General features: G+C 44.2%; 3 protein-coding genes across 15 annotated transcripts in view; 1 reads left to right on the top strand and 2 right to left on the bottom strand.

Moving 5' to 3' along the window:
• Positions 1-2,671: 2,671 nt before the first annotated feature.
• LOC121677372 (dolichyl-phosphate beta-glucosyltransferase-like) lies at positions 2,672-10,374 on the bottom strand. 3 transcript variants are annotated; one of them, XM_042055989.1, is made up of 3 exons: positions 10,065-10,374; positions 9,713-9,759; positions 2,672-2,933 (listed from the first exon to the last, which is right to left on the bottom strand). In XM_042055989.1, exons 1-3 carry the CDS (start codon positions 10,195-10,197, stop codon positions 2,886-2,888), a joined length of 228 nt encoding a protein of 75 aa, XP_041911923.1. In that variant the 5' UTR covers positions 10,198-10,374; the 3' UTR covers positions 2,672-2,885. The 3 variants fall into 3 exon arrangements, with proteins under 3 accessions (XP_041911923.1, XP_041911921.1, XP_041911922.1); XM_042055987.1 differs by lacking the exon at positions 2,672-2,933 and adding an exon at positions 4,303-5,249; XM_042055988.1 differs by lacking the exon at positions 2,672-2,933 and adding an exon at positions 6,602-7,368.
• A 192-nt stretch (positions 10,375-10,566) lies between these two features.
• Positions 10,567-17,747, top strand: Exosc8 (exosome component 8). The gene is made up of 11 exons (XM_038348036.1): positions 10,567-10,713; positions 11,390-11,426; positions 11,574-11,637; positions 12,012-12,085; positions 13,066-13,111; positions 14,102-14,207; positions 14,295-14,340; positions 15,147-15,243; positions 16,451-16,571; positions 17,138-17,244; positions 17,531-17,747. Exons 1-11 carry the CDS (start codon positions 10,697-10,699, stop codon positions 17,644-17,646), a joined length of 831 nt encoding a protein of 276 aa, XP_038203964.1. The 5' UTR covers positions 10,567-10,696; the 3' UTR covers positions 17,647-17,747.
• Supt20h (SPT20 homolog, SAGA complex component) overlaps positions 17,658-18,217 on the bottom strand; it is a 35,496-nt gene continuing 34,936 nt past the window's right edge. For all 11 annotated transcript variants that reach the window (XM_038348026.1, XM_038348028.1, XM_038348024.1 and 8 more), the window contains one exon: positions 17,658-18,104. In XM_038348026.1, coding sequence (XP_038203954.1) covers positions 17,967-18,104 — 138 coding nt within the window. In that variant the 3' untranslated portion in view covers positions 17,658-17,966. The remainder of the gene's footprint in view (positions 18,105-18,217) is intronic.

Consider the following 18,217-nt stretch of genomic DNA (forward strand, 5'->3'; position numbering starts at 1 on the left):
CTCCCCCACTCTGAGGATCTCTGTTGCCCCTCTGCTTCCTACTTTCGTGATCTCTCTCTCCTCTTCTATGTGTGGAGGGCAATTTTCAGTATTCCTGAGTCTGCTTTATTTTGTTTAGCAAGATCTCTTGTTCTGCTCATTTTCCTGAACATTTCATTTTCTTTTCTCTTTATGGCTAGAAAACTCCATTTGTGTATGTGTATTTGTTCCAACCAAGGTTGCATGAATGATTATCCATTCGTCCATTGATGATCATTTAGGTTGGTTCCATTTCCTGGAGGTTTTTGCTTTGTTTTTCTCCACTTAATTTCTTTCTCCATGAGTTCATTGTTAGGGTATGGAAAGGCTGTTGATTTTTGTCGGTCAGTTTTGGACCCTGTTACTTTGCTGAAAGTGTGCATCAGACTAAGAGTTTTCTACTGAAGGTGTTGGACTTTTTTAAAGATCATGCCATCTGCAAAAACTGATACTGGGTGCTGCAGCCTGGATAGCCAGGACTAGCCAAGACTGGCAGGGGGTGCCGGGATTAAGACATGGAGGCTTCTTTTCAGGTGGAAGAACAGCAACCTTTGTTTTGCCCAGCAACCTTTTATACCTCTACAGCTTCGGTGGAGACCCACCAGCCAGAAAGAACACAAACATCCTTGTCAATTACAGACCACAAGGAAGTTCTGCTGTCAGTCAGGGGGAGTGAGGGCAGCTGGATCACAACACAGGGATGTCTGACTTCTACATCCTTTTATTTCTTTTTCTTGTCTTAATTGTTCTGACTTTGAGCACGCTCAACACTCTTTTTTACCTAAAATGACAATCCAGTGCTTAGGGGTACTGAGCAGAAAAATACCTTGCTGAGATGTTCCCTTGAGGGTTGAGCAAGGCTGAACAGAAAAGCCTGAGACGATTGTTTACATTGCTGCAGGGCTTTCCTCTTTAGCAGAGTGAAGCTGAAGAAGTAACAGCTTGGGCCAGAGAGCAGTGGAGCTCTGATGGGGAACCCCTGGGAGGGGCCAAGCAAAACTTAGCTGAAAGAGCTCTCTCTAGGAGAGGAGCAGGGTTGCTATTTCCTGCCAGGAGACCATCCCCCACTGAAGCTCAGCTTCAGATATCTTCCCAACAAGTGAGGACAGTCTCCCTTCAGGGCTCAGCTGCCCTACTGAGGCTCTGCCCCTCCAGAGCTGTCCCTTTTGCAGCTCTAGGATACCTTGCCCTCCAGAGCGGAGCTGTCCTGTTATGGCTCCAGCCTCCAGCACTGTCCTATTGTGACTCTATGCACAGACTGGCTTTTTGATATGTCAGGATACCTTTCTCTTCAGAGCCGTAACACTTGCTTAAAATGGTGGAACAGGTCTACCTCTCAGACTTTATGCCATGATAATCTTGAATAGCCCAGAGAAGGCATGGCCAAAACCACACTAAAATGAAATTAAAATTAAGATGAGGCTTTTTGAAGATACAGACTTCTGATGTTTTGGATGAGACTTTCCCCATAGGCTCATACCTTGCTCATGAATGCTTAGTCACCAGGAAAAGAAACTCTCAGTTACCATTAGGAAGATTAGGGGGTGTGTCCTTTTTGGAGGAAGTATGTCATAGGGGCTGGGCTTTGAAGTTTCAAAAGCCCATGCTAGGACCTGTCTCTCTCTCTCTCTCCCTCTTCCCCCCTCTCTCCCTCTCTCTCTCCATGAAGATGTAAAACTCTCAGCTACTTCTCCAGGACCATGCCTTCCTGCAAGCTGCCATGCTCTCTGGCATGATGATAATGAACTCTGAACCCAATGAAGTCCCCAATGAAATGCTTTCTTTCACAAGCGCTACCTTGATCATGGCATCCCTTCACAGCAGTAGAATAACAGGACTTTTCATTAGTACCTATATGTGGCAACTGGGAACGCTTCCTTGGTGCCTGTAGTTTCTGATACTGGAAGGAACCCAACTCCAGCTTCAAGGATGGCTAGCCACGAAGGGGCAGTCTGACCTTCAGGTGATAGAGCTACCAATAGACTGGTCTGGTCTCCTGGGTTCTCTCAGGTCTAACTTTCTGCTTGCTCAAACTCACAGTGACACCAAAGTCAGCTCTTTGGTTATAGTCACACCAGCACCTGAGTTTCTCTGTCCGTTCTGGGAAGTGTGGGATCTATTTTCTCTTTTGTTTAGACTGAGTAATTCTGTACGTAAATGGTGAAGTTCACTGATTCTTGTTTTCTACTTCCTGGCATTGACTTCATTTATCAAGCTGCACAGTTTTGGTTATTGTACTTTTCAATTCTCAAGTTTCTGCTTGATCTCCGCTGTACTGTATCTTACTGTGGAGCTCAGACTAGAGTGGCATTCACCACGTCCCAGTTTGGCCTTGATATTATGTTTTCCCAACTCATCCTTCCAGTGACAGGATTCTGGGTGTGTAGGGTGCCCTGTTAAAGCTAACTTTGTTGTTTGTTTTTACATCCTGGGAATTAACCCCAGAGATCTGTGTATGCAGGGCAAGTGTCTAACTACTTTTTCAGGTCCCCACCCCTGTGGCTTTTCTTTATATCTTTTATTTTTTTTTCAACTGGGACTTTGTTTGGCTTATTTAAAGTACATGTATTATCACTTGTTAAATTTTTTTTAATGCAAAGGACAGATTTTTAATACATCCGGATTTAGGAGTAACAGGTAAATGAGATGACCGTGTTTTACAAATGTCTTTATTCAGGCTCTCTCCTAAGCGAGTGTTTGGAAACACACACTAAACATCATGAACAATCTCTTACAAGAGAACTTGACAAGCAGAATAAAAATGAACGAAAGAAAAACACTAAATGACGGCATCGGCTGCTCCACAGCAGTTTAAACACCTACAAACCCAAGACACTTTGGCTTTAAATTAGTCTTTAAATTTTGTCTTACAAACAAACTGTTTGGTTCCAAAGGTCCATCAAGTGTGATGCTTCCTGGAAGGGAGAGACAAAGATCCAGAGTATCAGACTGTACGTTTGGACTGCTGCAGTACGTGCCAGTAAGCAAACGTTGAAGAAGAGGAGGCGGGAAGATCAGGAGTTCAAGGCTAGTCTGGGCCCAACAACACAGCAAGCAAAACAAACCACACAGAAGTTGATCTCATGGCTTTCTGTATACCGCAGGGCAACAGAGCTGGGGAAGTATTTACAGCTCACCTACTTTCCTCTCTCCCAAGCGTGGCTCATTTTACTACATTTTTGGAAATCTGAAGTATTAGGCTATGAGAGTTTAATTCTAACTAATCTGGTTCTTGTAACTTTTGCTGATCTCCACAGTTGTACGGCTGAGGAAAGTAGAACATCACAAGTTGTGTCTAGGTGGGGGTTAAGTCTAGCAACATGAGAGTCTCGAAGTTTTCTCACTTGCCCAATATCAAGAGAAGTCCTGTTTTGCTTTTGTTTTTCCAATTTCAAGGTGATGTCTCCAGATACTTGGAAAAGGAAATGAAATTTCATGTAATATTATTCTCTTTATATCTACCTCCCCACCACCATCATCACTGCTTCAATCTTTAACATCCAAATACTGAGTGTTATAATTCACAGTGATTGATAGGACTAAACTGTGTCCCTGATTCACAGATTGAAGTGCAGGTCACATGTGACTGTCTTGGAGGGGTCTCTAGGAGGTAACATTGAGTGCGTTTTCAGGGTGTGTCTTAATGCAGTAGGACTAGTCTTAGAACAGTGCAGGACCCTCTCTTCTCCCTCTCTTCTTATTTCTCTCCCTGCCCCAACAAAGGGGCGAATGAGACACAGCGAGAAGGCATGCATCGGCAAGCCACCAAGCAGGTTATCGGGAACCCTGGTCTTGAACTTCTAACATCCGGAACCCAGAGGAAGGAAGTGTCTATTGTTTAACCCATCCACAACAGCATTTTGTTACAGCTGTCCAAGCATACTAACGTAGCTACAGTTTATAATTTCGCTCCAGTCCCTTCTTTGGCTAATAGTGATCCTATAAACCCATGTATCTTATTTTTATTTTCTTTCATGATACTAAACTAGTTGCGAACTATAAATATATTTATGCATATAATTTAAATATTCTGAAATCTTTCTGACACTCTCATGTGCATAGAAATGGATTTATCTACAGCTGATCCTTACATCTCCTCATGTGAGACCCTCATCCCTTATTCTCAAAGGGACAAAGGAATTTCCTAGCAGAATGTTTTAAAATAAAAAACCCCAGACTAGCTTCATGTTCCCAGAAAGATAGTGCCTCCCCCACCCCTCTGCCTACTTGGGAAATTCCAAAGCACAAGCCCCCCCCCCACCCCCGCCGCCACCTGGTGGAGACTGATAAAGATGGTCTGACTTTCAGAGCAGGGTGTCCTGCTCTGAAAACAGAACAAGCTGACTAAACAGGATGGGAGGGGGAGCAAAGATCTTGCACCTGTGCCAAATCACCCTGACTGGCAAGAAGGGTTGCTTGTGATTTTTGCATTTAAAAAAAGCTAACCCCACAAAGGAACTCTTAACTCCTCTCTACCTTGCTGCAACGGGGTGTTGGAGACACCCCGAGCTAGCTTGCAATAAAACCTTGCTTTTTGCAGTCTGGACTTCTCTGGTTTTTGATGGTCTCTCTGGGGGTCGTAATCTGGACACAACACTCACATGTTATTATAAAACAAATACCTCATATAGGGTTGTTTATTTTTATCATTTAAAACACTCTGAAGAAAGTTGAAGCCCTGATGGTTGTAGCCCAGCCTTGCTCCCTTACATGAGTGATGACTCACATCTGTCACCTCAATTCCTGACTTGGAATGGAAGGCTTGGGTCTGAAAGACCGGTCGTCAAATGATGAAGCACAGAGGTAGAAAGATGCCTCCCTTTCTCTGGTCCTTGTGTTGGGATCAAGGAAGCCCAGTAGTGTAGTTGCAACCCCAGTCCTATCCCCCAAGTGATCCAGAAAGGTGTCAACTAAAGGTGTCAGGGAAAAACAAAATTGCCATCCTGGTTATCTTAGTTAGGATTTCTATTGCTGTGATGAACACCATGACCAAAAGCAAGCTGGGGAGGAAAGGGTTTATTTGTCTTACACCGACCAGAAGCAAGCTGGGGAGGAAAGGGTTTATTTGTCTTACACGGACCAGAAGCAAGCTGGGGAGGAAAGGGTTTATTTGTCTTACACGGACCAGAAGCAAGCTGGGGAGGAAAGGGTTTATTTGTCTTCTTCGTCCACAGCACTGTTCGTCCTCGAAGGAAGTCAGGACAGGAATCCAACAGGGAAGAGACCTGAGCCTATGCGGAGGCCATGGAGGGGTGCTGTTACTGGCTTGGTACCCATGGCTTGCTCAGCTTTCTTTGTTATAGAACTCAGGACCACCAACCGAGGGATGGCACCACCCATAATAGGCTGGGCCCGCCCTCGTTGATTACTAGTTAAGAAAATGCCCTACAGCTGGATCTTAAGCAGGCATTTTTCTCAGCTGAGGCTCCTGTTGGAGCGCCTGCTCTGGCAGGAAGCAGCAGGGGGTACGTGGGAGGGGTGCAAGGTTATAGGAAATGGCTGATTGGGAGAAAGGAAGAGAGAAAACACAGAATAGGCCAGGAGGACAACAGTCCCGAGTTTATTTCCCAACCAGCATATATACTAATTACAGGCAAAAGGCAGAACAAAGAGCAGTACAGTCAGCTAACCTAACCGCCTCCCTGCACTGCCCTTGGGAGGAAGCTCAAGCAGGTGCATTATCTCATACAAGAGTTCAGTTAGCAAGCAGCTCCTAATCTCTAACGAGGCGTGCCCCTCCGACTGGCATACACCAGCCCAAACCTTAATAGAATAATGTGCTCTCTCATCTGGGCAACAATGCTCTTTCTTTTTTTTCTTTTTTTTTTTTTTTTATTTTCGAGACAGGGTTTCTCTGTAGCTTTGGAGCCTGTCCTGGAACTAGCTCTTGTAGACCAGGCTGGTCTCGAACTCACAGAGATCCGCCTGCCTCTGCCTCCCGAGTGCTGGGATTAAAGGCTTGCGCCACCACCGCCCGGCAACAATGCTCTTTCTTATGGGCTAACTCGGACGTTTCTCACAGCTCTCAAGGTTGCAGGCAGAAGAGGCAAATTTGAACTCAGATGACTTCTTTAAATCAGTAATGACTCCAAATGGAAACTGAGTCACATGTGGGCTACCACAGGTGCTCTCCTATCAGGTGACTCTAGCTGCGTCAAACTGACATAAGACTAGCCAGGGTACCAATGTTTATACATCGGTGTATATGTGAGACTGAATGACTGACTAGAAGTTTATAACTGGAAAGAGTTGGAATGTTGCTGGCCCACAGGTAAGTGGGGGAGGGGAAAGGCAGGGAGGGAAGCAGAGAGAAATGTAGAGCTCAATAAAAATCAATAAAATAATAAAATGTAGTATTGACAATACTCTGCACACCTAATGACTGGACATTTAACCTTAATATTTAGTTGAGTATACTATATCGTCATAAAAATCACAGATGAACATAGAGTCTAGAATGATTCAAAATCAACTAAATTTTTTATTTTATTGTGCTATACATCTTTCTCTGCTCCCCTCCCTTCCTCTCCTCTCCTATTCATCCCTTTACCTTAGTCCCCATGTTCGCAATTTACTCAGGAGATCTTGTCTTTAGATGGTTCAGCTGTTAAAGGCTATGCTCACAACCAAAAATATAAAAACCAACTAAATTTAAACACACAAACACGCACATATGCATACACACACACTAAAAGATTATTCCTTGAAATGTTTAAATCTCATAAAGAGAAGACTTTCTCAGGTAACTAATGTGGCTTTTGGATTTAGCGATTAAACATGTCTCCAAATGATGAAAGCATCTCCTAGTTCTGAGAAATCACACTCATGATTTGCCATAGTTCTCTGGGTTTGTAATAGAAACACAAATGCAAAGACGGGGATTAAATTCAGAGCAAGTGATTAGAGCAAAGTGGACAGTAGGTCACGAGAAGACAAGATGAATTATTAATAGCATTTACTCTGTATAAAATAATTTAACTGGTTAAGTTCTAAAGGTAGTAATTTTGAGTTTATTCAAGATTGTATATCTTAAAATACTTAAAACCTATTGAACATCATGTAAATTTTAGTAGGAGAAACATATAGCTATGCCAACAAGCACACTGCTTTCAAACATAATCTCACATGTTGATTAAAAATGGAGATAAAAAGTTGGGAATGTGCACACACATTTTATTAGAGCTCTTTGTAGGTTATAGTAATTTTACCTAAATTTGATTATGTATTGTTCTTTTTCCACGCCAGCCACAGTTTCCCCTCTCTTCTCCTCCCACCAACTCCAGCCTCTCCCCGTCCCCCTCTCATCTTCATCGCAGCAAGGTGAGGCCTCCCATAGGGAATCCACAAAGTCTGGCACAACAATTGAAGGGGTTGAAATCAGTTATCAGAATGTAGACAAAATGTTGTCATGCTGATTTTCTTCTAAGATATTTTCTCTGACAATCTTGGTATGGTTGTATTATTTCAATATTTAGAATAAGATATGTTAATATGAAGGGGAAAACCTATTATCACATACACACCCATCATCATTCTTACTGGGTTAAAGTTTAAAAATTAAAATCTCATGCTCTTTAAAAGTACTTTACAAAAATAATTTTAGCAATTGTATTTCTAAAGTAGAAGCGACCATAAATTTATCAATTATGAAATGGTTTAAAAAGTACTGTAGGTGTTACCCAGGAATGTCCTTAAGCATGTGACATTTATGACTGAGCCTTCCACAATAGGCAATAATATGAATGATTAAATGATCCCCCAGTATGCTTATTGGAATAAAATAAAAATTATTAGATATTCCTTATATTTCTGAATATAAATATTTCTCTAAACTGAAACAAGCAAACAAACCAAATAAGACAACAAAAATGGAGAATGGGAAAGTACTTGATTGCCATTTAAAAGGCGCTGAACATGGAGTAACAACTAGTGTGTTCAGCGATGAATAGTATTAAGGAACCTTATATTAGTGGGAATTTCATACTCTTCATTGTATCAAGCTTCACACCCTGGTTCTTTGGTTGGATGCGATTTGGTCCTAGTGGACTAATCTGCTGGGATTTAGTCTCAAGTGTTGTAGCATTGGTAGGTAGTGTCACTTTTAAAAAGTCTGTAATGAAACTACTCTGCCATTGCAAGCGCTGCCTTCTGGAGATATGTCTTACTGGGACCCTTCATTCCTTTCATCGTGGCAATTGTCAGAGAGTGAGACAACCTTGTTTTCACTAATTCTGGCTTCCTCTCACACCTGTGCTCTCTTTCCTAGATACCCCATCCCTGAGGCCATTTGCTAGGATGTTACATTAACCAGCTTCGCTCGAGCAGAGAACAAATGGTTGAAACTGTATGTGTGAGGGGCATGACCCTGGTGCGCACATGGAGATCAGAGGACAACTTGAGTGTGTCCACTGTCTCCTACCATGTGAGTCTCGGATCAAACTCAGATGGTCAGTCCTGGCCGTGGGGTCTTTACCCTGTGCACCACCTTGGCAATGTGTAAAACTGTATTTTAAAACATTATTCTCTCAAATTTATTTTTAATGTTTGTGTGCATGTGTGTGTGTGTGTGTGCTCACACATTTGGGCGTGTACATGCCTGGTGGTCAGAGGACAACTTGCAGTTTGTCCTCTCCTCCCACCGTGAGCTCTCAGGAACTGAACACAGGTCATCAGGCTTGCACAGCCAGAGCCTTTACCCATGAGGACGTTTTCCCAGCTCTAACAAAGATATCATTTAAGCAAGAGCTGTGTAGTTGCTAGGGACCAATGCAGGCAGTAGTACACAAACCACATGGAATAAAGGGCTCGGAAGGAACAGGAGAGATGATGGGTAGACATCTGCCCTGGACCACACAATAGGAGGCAGCAGGCATCTGTGATGCTACAGCAGGCTGGTGAGGAGGGCCATGTATGAGATCTGAGGTTAGAGGGAGATTCTATGTGTGCAGGACTCTTGAAGCCTTACAGGAGGAGCCCAGTTCACTTCTGCTTTGCTTCACACTTCAGCTCAAGTCTGTAACAGCCCCTTTCTGCCAAGAAATGTGCCTTCAACCCAAAGCAAACCAAATAAGGAATTTCTAGACAGAGACGGAAAGAGATGTGCTATAAATCACACTTCATCATTAACTGTCCCAGGACGACTCCAAGAGACATAATATATATATTCTGAATATAAAATGTGCATTTTGGATTGGAAATACATCCCCTGCTGCATGCCTGCCTAGGATGTTTGGCACCTGCATGCATGTTTAGATGTAAGGAAGCTCAGTACTGGTGACTGTTGCTGAAGAAAGTTTGTACTACAATATTGTAATTTTGTGTGATTAGTTTATAATTTAAATTTTTTAAGGCTGTAATTTCATATCACATAATCAATACGCACTCATTTGAAAAGCAAACTTCTACAGACTCTGTTAGAAGGGCCTCAACGGATCTCTGTACGTGAATACTGCACATGCACAGACGTCACAGAAGTGAGCCTGGCGCATTCACTGGTACATAATCTACATCACCGAGCAAGAGACAATTAGGAGGGGGAGTGGACACTGGAGAAATGGCAGCTCCCTGGTTTGTCTCCTGGAGGTAGCATGCTGCACGCTGGGCCTGCCTCCCACAGTGCCCCTAGCTGGGGGTCTACAACTGCTGACCTGCTTCAGTTTCAACCGGGGATTTGACATTGAAAGAGAAGTGGTACCTGTCTCTGTTCCAGGTAGTTCAGGGCTTCGTCCATCATCACGGGCACTGAAGGGGAAAAATATTTTATTGATTGCTTTTGAAAATGAGTTAGCAAGCCCAGCATACTACATTCACATAGGGAAGATTTGCCTGTCATCTACCAAGACCCTCAGGGTTGTCACTCAGTCTATCCTCACCCAGAATGTCCCTTGTTCTCCCCACAGGACGTCTCTAGAAAGCTTCAGTCCTGCCACCTCACTTCCCCTCTTCCCAGTCACAGCTGCCAACCGTGCCCTCCTCTCTGAGGGCAAACACTGCAGGATTTCTTTTCTCCCCAAAGGACCCATCAGGGAAAGTCAAGTAGGAATTACAATTTCTCTTCCTTGTAGGAAGGCACGAGAACAGAGCTGTTTGGTAGGTGAGTCCCAGATGCTGGGTAAAGTTTCCTTCTGGCCTCTGGCACTTGAGGAAGAATTTCTCTTCATATTGGTGACAAGTTGGCATTTCTGTAGGAGTCCGACGACACCCGCAGCGCCCTCGCGCGGCTCCACCGAAGATTGCAGGCCGGTCCCGTGCGAACTGCCAGCGCTGCCAGCCTCACACCCGTGCCCTGCAGTGCAGTCATCTTAAGGGTGCCTGGCGCCGCTGGCTGTTTTAGAGTCTCCCCGGTTAATTGCGCGCGCGCGCGCGTGTGTGTCTGTGTGTGTGTGTGCGCGCGCGCGCGCACCACCGGGATGTGGGACCCCGGGGATGGCGTCAACGGCGGCTGTGACCGTACCGACCCGGCCTCCCCATCAGGCCTGGACCTAAGCAGGTGCTCGTGGGACGCCTGGGCTCCCTGGAGCTGCTGTTCACGCCCCGTGCCCGGGAGCACAGCAGCCTCCACAGAAGGAGCAGCTTCTCCACCCAGGACTCCTCCAAGTCGCCTACGCCGCAGACGCCGGCAGAGGGAAGGGCGCAGGCGCGGCGGTCTGCGCAGGCGCGGCGCGGTGCAGGCGGGAAGATGGCGGCCGGGTTCAAGTGAGTGGCGGCGCGCACAGGAGGTGCGGGTGTGGCGCGCGGCGGCGGCGGGGACCCGAGTGCTCGTGAGGCAGCAGGAGGGCTCTGCCCACGGGAGGCGCTGAGCGACAGCGCAGCCAGGACCCCCGACCTCATCCGAGCACCAGGCCGCTCTCCACGGGAAACCGGAGTGCCGCCTCCGGAGGGACCTGAGACCTTTGGGGGCTCTGATGGAGCCCCAGGCTGCCCACGCGTGTAAACCGCTAGCTCGTGTGTCTGCGAGGGCGTGCACTCACAGCTGCTGTGACTTCTGTCTGCGTGTAGTTGATGAGGCCACAGGAACCTCCCGTAACTGCAAAAACACAGTCCTTGGTGGTCGCTAAGGTTACAGGTGCTGCCAATGCAGATTACCGCATGGCGTCCGATGCTGAGTCCCCAGCTTCAGAACTAGAGTTGCGTTGCTGATACAAGTGAATCCTCTTCTAAGTGTGTCCAGGGCCTTAGACTCCGGTCCTCTTGACTGGGGCACAGTAAAGGGGACCGATGAAGACGGGTTGCTACTGTTAGGCCTTTTTATTAATATGGTTAGCACCTGAGCGTGTGGAGATTGATGCCTCAGCGTCACACCCTTAAGTGGTTGCTTTAGACTCTAGGATGCACACTGACGGACTTTAACGCATTTTTTGCCATGTTTCAGAACTGTGGAACCCCTGGAGTATTACAGGAGATTTCTGGTGAGTAGAGGCGATTTCGTATGTCAGACTCTTTGATAAATATCATACTTCAAGGCATAGTTTTTCAGTTCCTTTAAATTATTGGGGCTTAATGTGTTCTCTGCATAAGTGGGAAAATATGTAATCTATTTCCTTATACACATTTAGAAAGAAAACTGCCGTCCCGATGGAAGAGAACTTGGGGAATTCAGAACCACAACTGTCAACATAGGTGAAGATACACTTCATTTCAGTTGCTATGGCACCCTGCCCCCTTATGCTGTGTGCCACTTTCCCCCCAGCCAATTACACTATCTATGCCTGAGGTATTTGATGATGTTAAAAGATTCTTGTATCAGCTTTGTAGTTGATCTAAAGCTGATTAGCTCAAATTGGGGGACAGAGAAAAAGAAATTAAGTAGCGATACCATTTTCAAATCACTGGCCTGAACCTGTCCAAAGTTCCAGAGGCAACTGCAAAGGTCGAGCCAGATAAGCATACAGACTAAAGCATCTCAGTGACTTTGTAGTCAAATAAAATGCGTGTATTCATTCTCCTTCGCTTTTTTAGAAGGTTGTTTATACGTGCCGTGTTTCCCTTTGCAGGCTCCATCAGCACGGCGGACGGTTCTGCTCTCGTGAAGCTGGGGAACACCACAGTAGTCTGTGGAGTGAAAGCAGTAGGTTCACTGGTGTCTGGTGATGGCCTAGTTCAAATTAGCTTCAGATTCACAAGGTCGTAGTTTAGATCTACCCCGACCTGGGTGTAACCCCTTCCAGGGCAAATAACTGAATCTCAGCACCTTGTATTTTAAAATTTTGCTAAGATTGTTTTGAAATTAGCTTGTTACTGTGTTAGCTTTTAGCTGTCCATAGTCTTTGTTAGTCTTAAAGGAGCAGTAGCTGTCTGCTGGCCGCCTGCCTTGGGAGCACCTTTTTAGGAGCTTTGCTGCTTTACTGGTCTCTACCCCCTGCTCAGCCCATGACGTTTAGTGGCTTCCCCTGGTTTGTCAGGCTCATAACAGAGTCTGATGACAAAGCCTGTCCTTTCTGACATTACACTCAGCGACTTTCCTCTTTTAGAGGTCTGTGGTCACGCTGAAGTGATAGCTATCAGAACATGTACTCCTTGCCAGCTTTATACTTGGAACTTAATGGTGCCGTCTCATTTGGACCTTGGAAATAGCCCCTACAAGTAGGCAGGTACTGTTCACCTATCATCAAAAGCAGAGAAACGTATAGGTCAAATAACTTGCCCCAAGCCTCTGAGCCTAGGAAGTGTGTGTCGACAGCTGAGCTGGGCTAGTTACTATTAGTTGTCGTACTTGTGACTCCTACTAGTTACTAAGTCTAGCCATGTTGTGTCATTTCGGATTAAATTCAGTTTCTCAGCTCCTGAACAAGTGCGCAGATGGGGCAGAAGCCCACGGATCCTCATCATGAGGATGAGCAGCAGTCTGTTCACACCGCCCTTCTTTGACTTCCCTGTGAGCCATTGGGAAGGGCAGTGCCAATGTCCTTGATCCCCCAAGCACTCTGGATGCTCATTGTGGGATAATTGGCTGGGGAGGTCTTGTACAGTGTCTGTAACTAACTCCTAGACTGTCTTCATGGTGTTGAATGGCTCCTTTCAGTGGAATACATTTATTTGCTTTTGTAGGAGTTTGCAACACCACCACTAGATGCTCCTGATAGAGGATATGTTGGTGAGTTAAATGCGATTGTAATTTTAACAAACACACGAGTAAGCTTAAAGTGAACTCTTGTAGTGGAGTTCTGATAATTGAGGTAGTGGTCAGAAATAATGTCTCCTCATCCCAAAGCTTTCTGCTTGTTCGATAACAGAGGTAAGGTACATCTCAGAACTTCGCCAACTCATGTGGGTTGTCTCAGTTTATACACCAAGTTGTATACATTCCTTATCCAAGGGTGAGTTGTAGGTAAAGGCCATTAGTGCGGACTGAAGTCTGTCTGCACTCAGTTTAGACTTGGCAATATTTTTGTCTTGGGTTATCTTTTCTTTAAGGTAGGAACTTGAATAGCTGGGTGTGAGCAGAGAACTGTCTTGCTACACACAGGTATTTGGGGGAAGAAACCAGAAAAATTGTAAAGAATTATGATTGAAGCTTAATAAACTTTGTGGGAAAACTTTAGACAAGTATAAATTTCCTTTTCTCTGAGCTTGGCAACCTGAGAAAAAGTCATTTTAACACTGCTGTGCTTTCCACCCGAAGAGTCTATTACCCATGGCCATCACCTGTGCTATGGGCAGTCCCTGTACTAGGAACCTAATCAGAGACCTCTGAGTGCCAGCCTCGGTGTTCCTTCAGGGTTCAGATTTACAGCAAGTGCAGGACTGAGAATGAAATGAATTGTCCACTCCATACTTGTACTCTTCTCCTGCTGTCTTCCTATTCTGGAAAATTCTCAGTTTATATACCCAGGCAAAGCAAAGGCAAATCTCTAAGCTTGGACCCCCCTTTCTCTCTGAAAGTCCCAATGTGATCTATATGAAAGACTCCATTCCTGGCTGCATGCCCAGCGCCTTGCGAACTGAGTTTATCTCCATTGCAGTCGTTCTGGTGGGCCAGCCTTCTGCTCTATCAGCTGCAATCTCACTGCGTGGTTCCTGTGGACCACAGCAGAACCTCAGCTGTCAGGGGAAGTTTAGTTCCTAGCTGCAGTATTTTTTTCAGTTCCTAATGTGGACCTACCACCGCTGTGTTCGTCGAGGTTTCGGACTGGACCTCCTGGAGAAGAGGCCCAAGTAGCCAGCCAGTTCGTTGCAGATGTCATTGAAAAGTAAGACTTTTATGAAGAATTTTTACCACCATGCATTATTAAATGTTTTGCTTTCATATTTATTGTGTTCTTTATCATTAAATCAAGCTCACAGATAATTAAGAAAGAGGACTTATGCATCTCTCCAGGCAAGGTAAGAACAGACTGAACTTTTATGAACTCTGAAGTGGCTTTGTACACGTGCTTTAATATGGTAGTGGGGATGAATCAACAACCTTAAACCCTGAGATTCTAGGGTTTAGAAGGGATTTTGTAAAAGATCATTATTCCATAATTGTCTAAATAAACCATTGCTTCATAAATTCTTTCCAACTGGGTATTAAGTTTGATGAGCTAGGGTCACACTGTGTACCTTGGCTGATTTTTATACCTCCTGGTCCTTTTCCCTAATCTCCCAAATGCTGGGATTACAGGTTTCTGCCATCGTGTCCAACTAACAAGTGATAAATAACGTGGGAGCTAACTTTCAAGCCAAGGTTAACTCACACACACTTTTCCTCTTAAAAAAAAAAAGGCTTTTATTATCCCTTAGATCAGGTTTTGCTTGTGTTGATATTTACGGTGAACCCATGTGGAATCTTCCTATATTGCCTTCCTTTACTAATAGTGCTAACTAGCATGTAAAACCTACATTGTACATTGAGAGCACAGATTACAGCTGGGCCTTTCACTTATTAACCTAGCAGCAAGAATAAACCTTCCTCTTTGCACCTATAGCTCTACTTAGGGAAAAGGACAAGTTTATCACTTGTTGGTTTGCTCGTTAAAAGCCTAGCTTGCCCAACCTGACCACTTTGACTTCGTACTTTATAAATGATAGGGGAAAAATTTAGGCTTTCAAATCTTACTTATCTAATCAACGGTTCTGTAATTCTTAAGCCTAAGGAAACAGCACTGTTGTATTATCAGGTCTAACTTACTTTGTGTGAACTGTTTTAGCTTGCTTGGGTCCTATACTGTGATCTTATTTGCCTAGACTACGATGGAAACATTTTGGATGCCTGCACGTTTGCTTTGTTAGCAGCTCTAAAGAATGGTAAGCAGCCTAAATGAAACATTTTCTTGCTAATCCGGTCAGAGTCCAGCTGGTCAAAACCTTCGGCAGGGTTTTCAAACCGAGATGTAACCATCATTTGCATGTTTGTGCTGTCAGACAGCAAGCACCTCATAGCCCAGGCTGGCCTTGAACTAACCCTTCTACCTCAGCATCTCAGAGGCTGAGGATATTCTAAGTATGAACTACCTTGTCCAGCTTGTGCTCCTAAATTAGTTAAATTTACAGGGTTTTCTGAAAGTGGACGGACATCCTAGTTTTATATTCTGTAGTGTTTTAGAACTGCTTTGACTGTTTCCATCTGTAGTCATTAGGGCAGCCGTCCTTCCTAGAATCTACTGACTTGAATAGGGGATTCTCACTGTAACCCAGGTAGCTCATACAGGCAGACATAAATATCACCTGATAGTGATGTTTCCTAGTAAGGGTCTGGGTGATTTGGTAATGTCTTAGAATATCACTTGTGCATATTCCAGGTCATTCTACATGACCTGCAATCGACAATAAAAAGCAGGCATGGTTGTCTGTGTCTGTAACCTCACCACACAGGTGAGGAGGGGATGGCAGTTTGAAGCCAGTTCAGACTGCCAAACAGGATCCTCTATCTAAAACATCCAACTTTGTTAGTGGAAGATACAGTTAATAGTAGTACTAGTATAGTCCAGCCTGTTTGCTTCCTTTGTAATAAAACAATAGTGAAGAGCAGCACTTACTGCATTCGGAGGGTAGATGACGAGTGAGTATTACAGATATTTTGAGCTGGGCAGCGGTGCATGCCTTTAATCTCAGCATTTGGGAGGAAAGGCAGGGGGATTTAGGCCAGCCTGGTCCACAGAGCGAGTTCTAGGAAAGCTAGGACTACATAGAGAAACCCTTTTTTTGGGGAAAATAAAAACAAAAAACAGCTTGGCTGGAACATAAGGTGAGTTCTGAAAAGCAGTTTTCATCCACCATAGTTACCTCAATTGTTATGAGATACTTAAACAAAATAGAATTATACTGGTAACAGGTGAGTAGCACACAACTCTTAATTCCAGTGAATTCCAAGCTAAATGGGCTACACTACATAGTGAGATCCTGACAAATCAGTAATTGTTCTGGATAAGCTAAATAGGGGGAAAAGTAAAGAAAGGATTGAAATGAAGCTATGTACCACATTTATTTTATATGTTTACTTGCCTTTTTCTAGTACAGTTGCCTGAAGTAACTATAAATGAAGAAACTGCTTTAGCAGAAGTTAATTTAAAGAAGAAAAGTTACTTGAATGTTAGAACAACCCCAGTTGCAACTTCCTTTGCTGTGTTTGATGAGTAAGTTAACCAAATGTACCATTCTGGGTTCTAAGCTAATAGCTTGTTATCTTGTTATTTAGCTGTCTTTACAAGAAATGTCCTCCAGTTGATCAACAACCCTAATTTGCTGTGGACATCTGAGCCCTGCCCTGCAGTTCCTTTAGTCAGAGCTCCCATCTGCTTGGCATCCTGATGTACAGGATAAGTCTGTGTTCACCAATTGCCCCTATGTTTCTTTATGCCCCTTTCCTTTATGGTGACAGGGATTGTATGGGGCTGGGTCATACCAGGCAAGTGCTCCATTGCTGAGCTATGCTCCAAGCTACTACTCTATAAACTTCTGAAACTGTCTCCAGCATTTGCTGCAGAATCTAAGAAATTCCCAAAGCTGAAGAGCAAGGAGTTCCTACGTACTGGGCTGCAGGGTGCTGCCACTCTGGCTTCCTTCAGTCCTGGATTAGCTCTTCCATAGGCTGAAATCAAAGCAGGTCTTTTAATACTGTTTGAAATTAGTCTCTTCCTAGAAATGATACCCTACCCCCCTCCATGCACATTGTTTTAATACCTTTTTGTTGTTTATGTAGCACTTTGCTGATAGTTGATCCTACTGGAGAGGAAGAACACCTGTCAACAGGAACCTTAACAATAGTAATGGATGAGGAAGACAAACTGTGTTGTCTTCACAAGCCAGGTATGGTCTTTTCACTGCAGTGGGGAATAGCTGGGGTGTCAAGTGGAGTGTGGGATGTTTGGCTGCTTAGGTGACGTAAGTTTATGATGGTCTTTGCTGTTTCAGTGTTGTGTGTCATCCTAAACTTAGGACATATCTGTCTTCTAGAGTCTTTCTAAAACTAACCTGCAGGTCTTGAGACTACACCACTTGATTTAGATGTTGTTTGATTTCAAAACAAACACTTGACATGGTCTTCAACTTTCACAAAATAATGGAAACACTGAAAAGTGGCCTAATTTTTCAGGTGGGAGTGGACTTACTGGAGCTAAACTTCAGGACTGCATGAGTCGAGCAGTTACGAGACACAAAGAAGTGAACAAGCTACTAGATGAAGTCATTCAGAGTATGAAACACAAATGAAGCCGCAACAATTGCAAAACAGATGTAAAAACTGTATTTATTACACTGTGCACAGGCTTTTTATACTAAATAAATACCAAACTACATTCTTTTGGAAGATATTTCTAGTAGTTCTTAAGATTATTTCTGTAGATGGTATATACAAGAAAACATTTAACTGTAAGAACCACAGTTGTGCTTTTATATAAACTATGCACCATCTATCGATGTAAAATACTGACATCTTAGGAGGAAAAGGAAGCAGAAATACAATTCATTCAATGGTCTTGTGTTTGTAAAAAAACAAGTAAGAAAGAAAAGACAAAAGGAAAGAAAATCGCTCAGAATTTTGGAGTGGTTGGCACGCCTCGCTTCACTTTACTCTTGGCCTGGCCGCCTGTCTGCCGGTGGCGATGGAGCTGGGCTGTTTGTGCGGCGGCCGCCGCCATAGCCATCTGCTGCTGCAAGAATCGCAACTGCTGCAAAACGGAGGAGCAGAAAAGAGCACGTTATGCTAAATGCACAGGTGTGGCCAGTTGCTTCCCAGGAGTGATGAAAACAAGCCTCAGAGAGGAAGCATGGGGGAGCAAAG

Source organism: Arvicola amphibius, chromosome 11 (assembly GCF_903992535.2).
Source record: "Arvicola amphibius chromosome 11, mArvAmp1.2, whole genome shotgun sequence".
NCBI lineage: Eukaryota > Metazoa > Chordata > Mammalia > Rodentia > Cricetidae > Arvicola > Arvicola amphibius.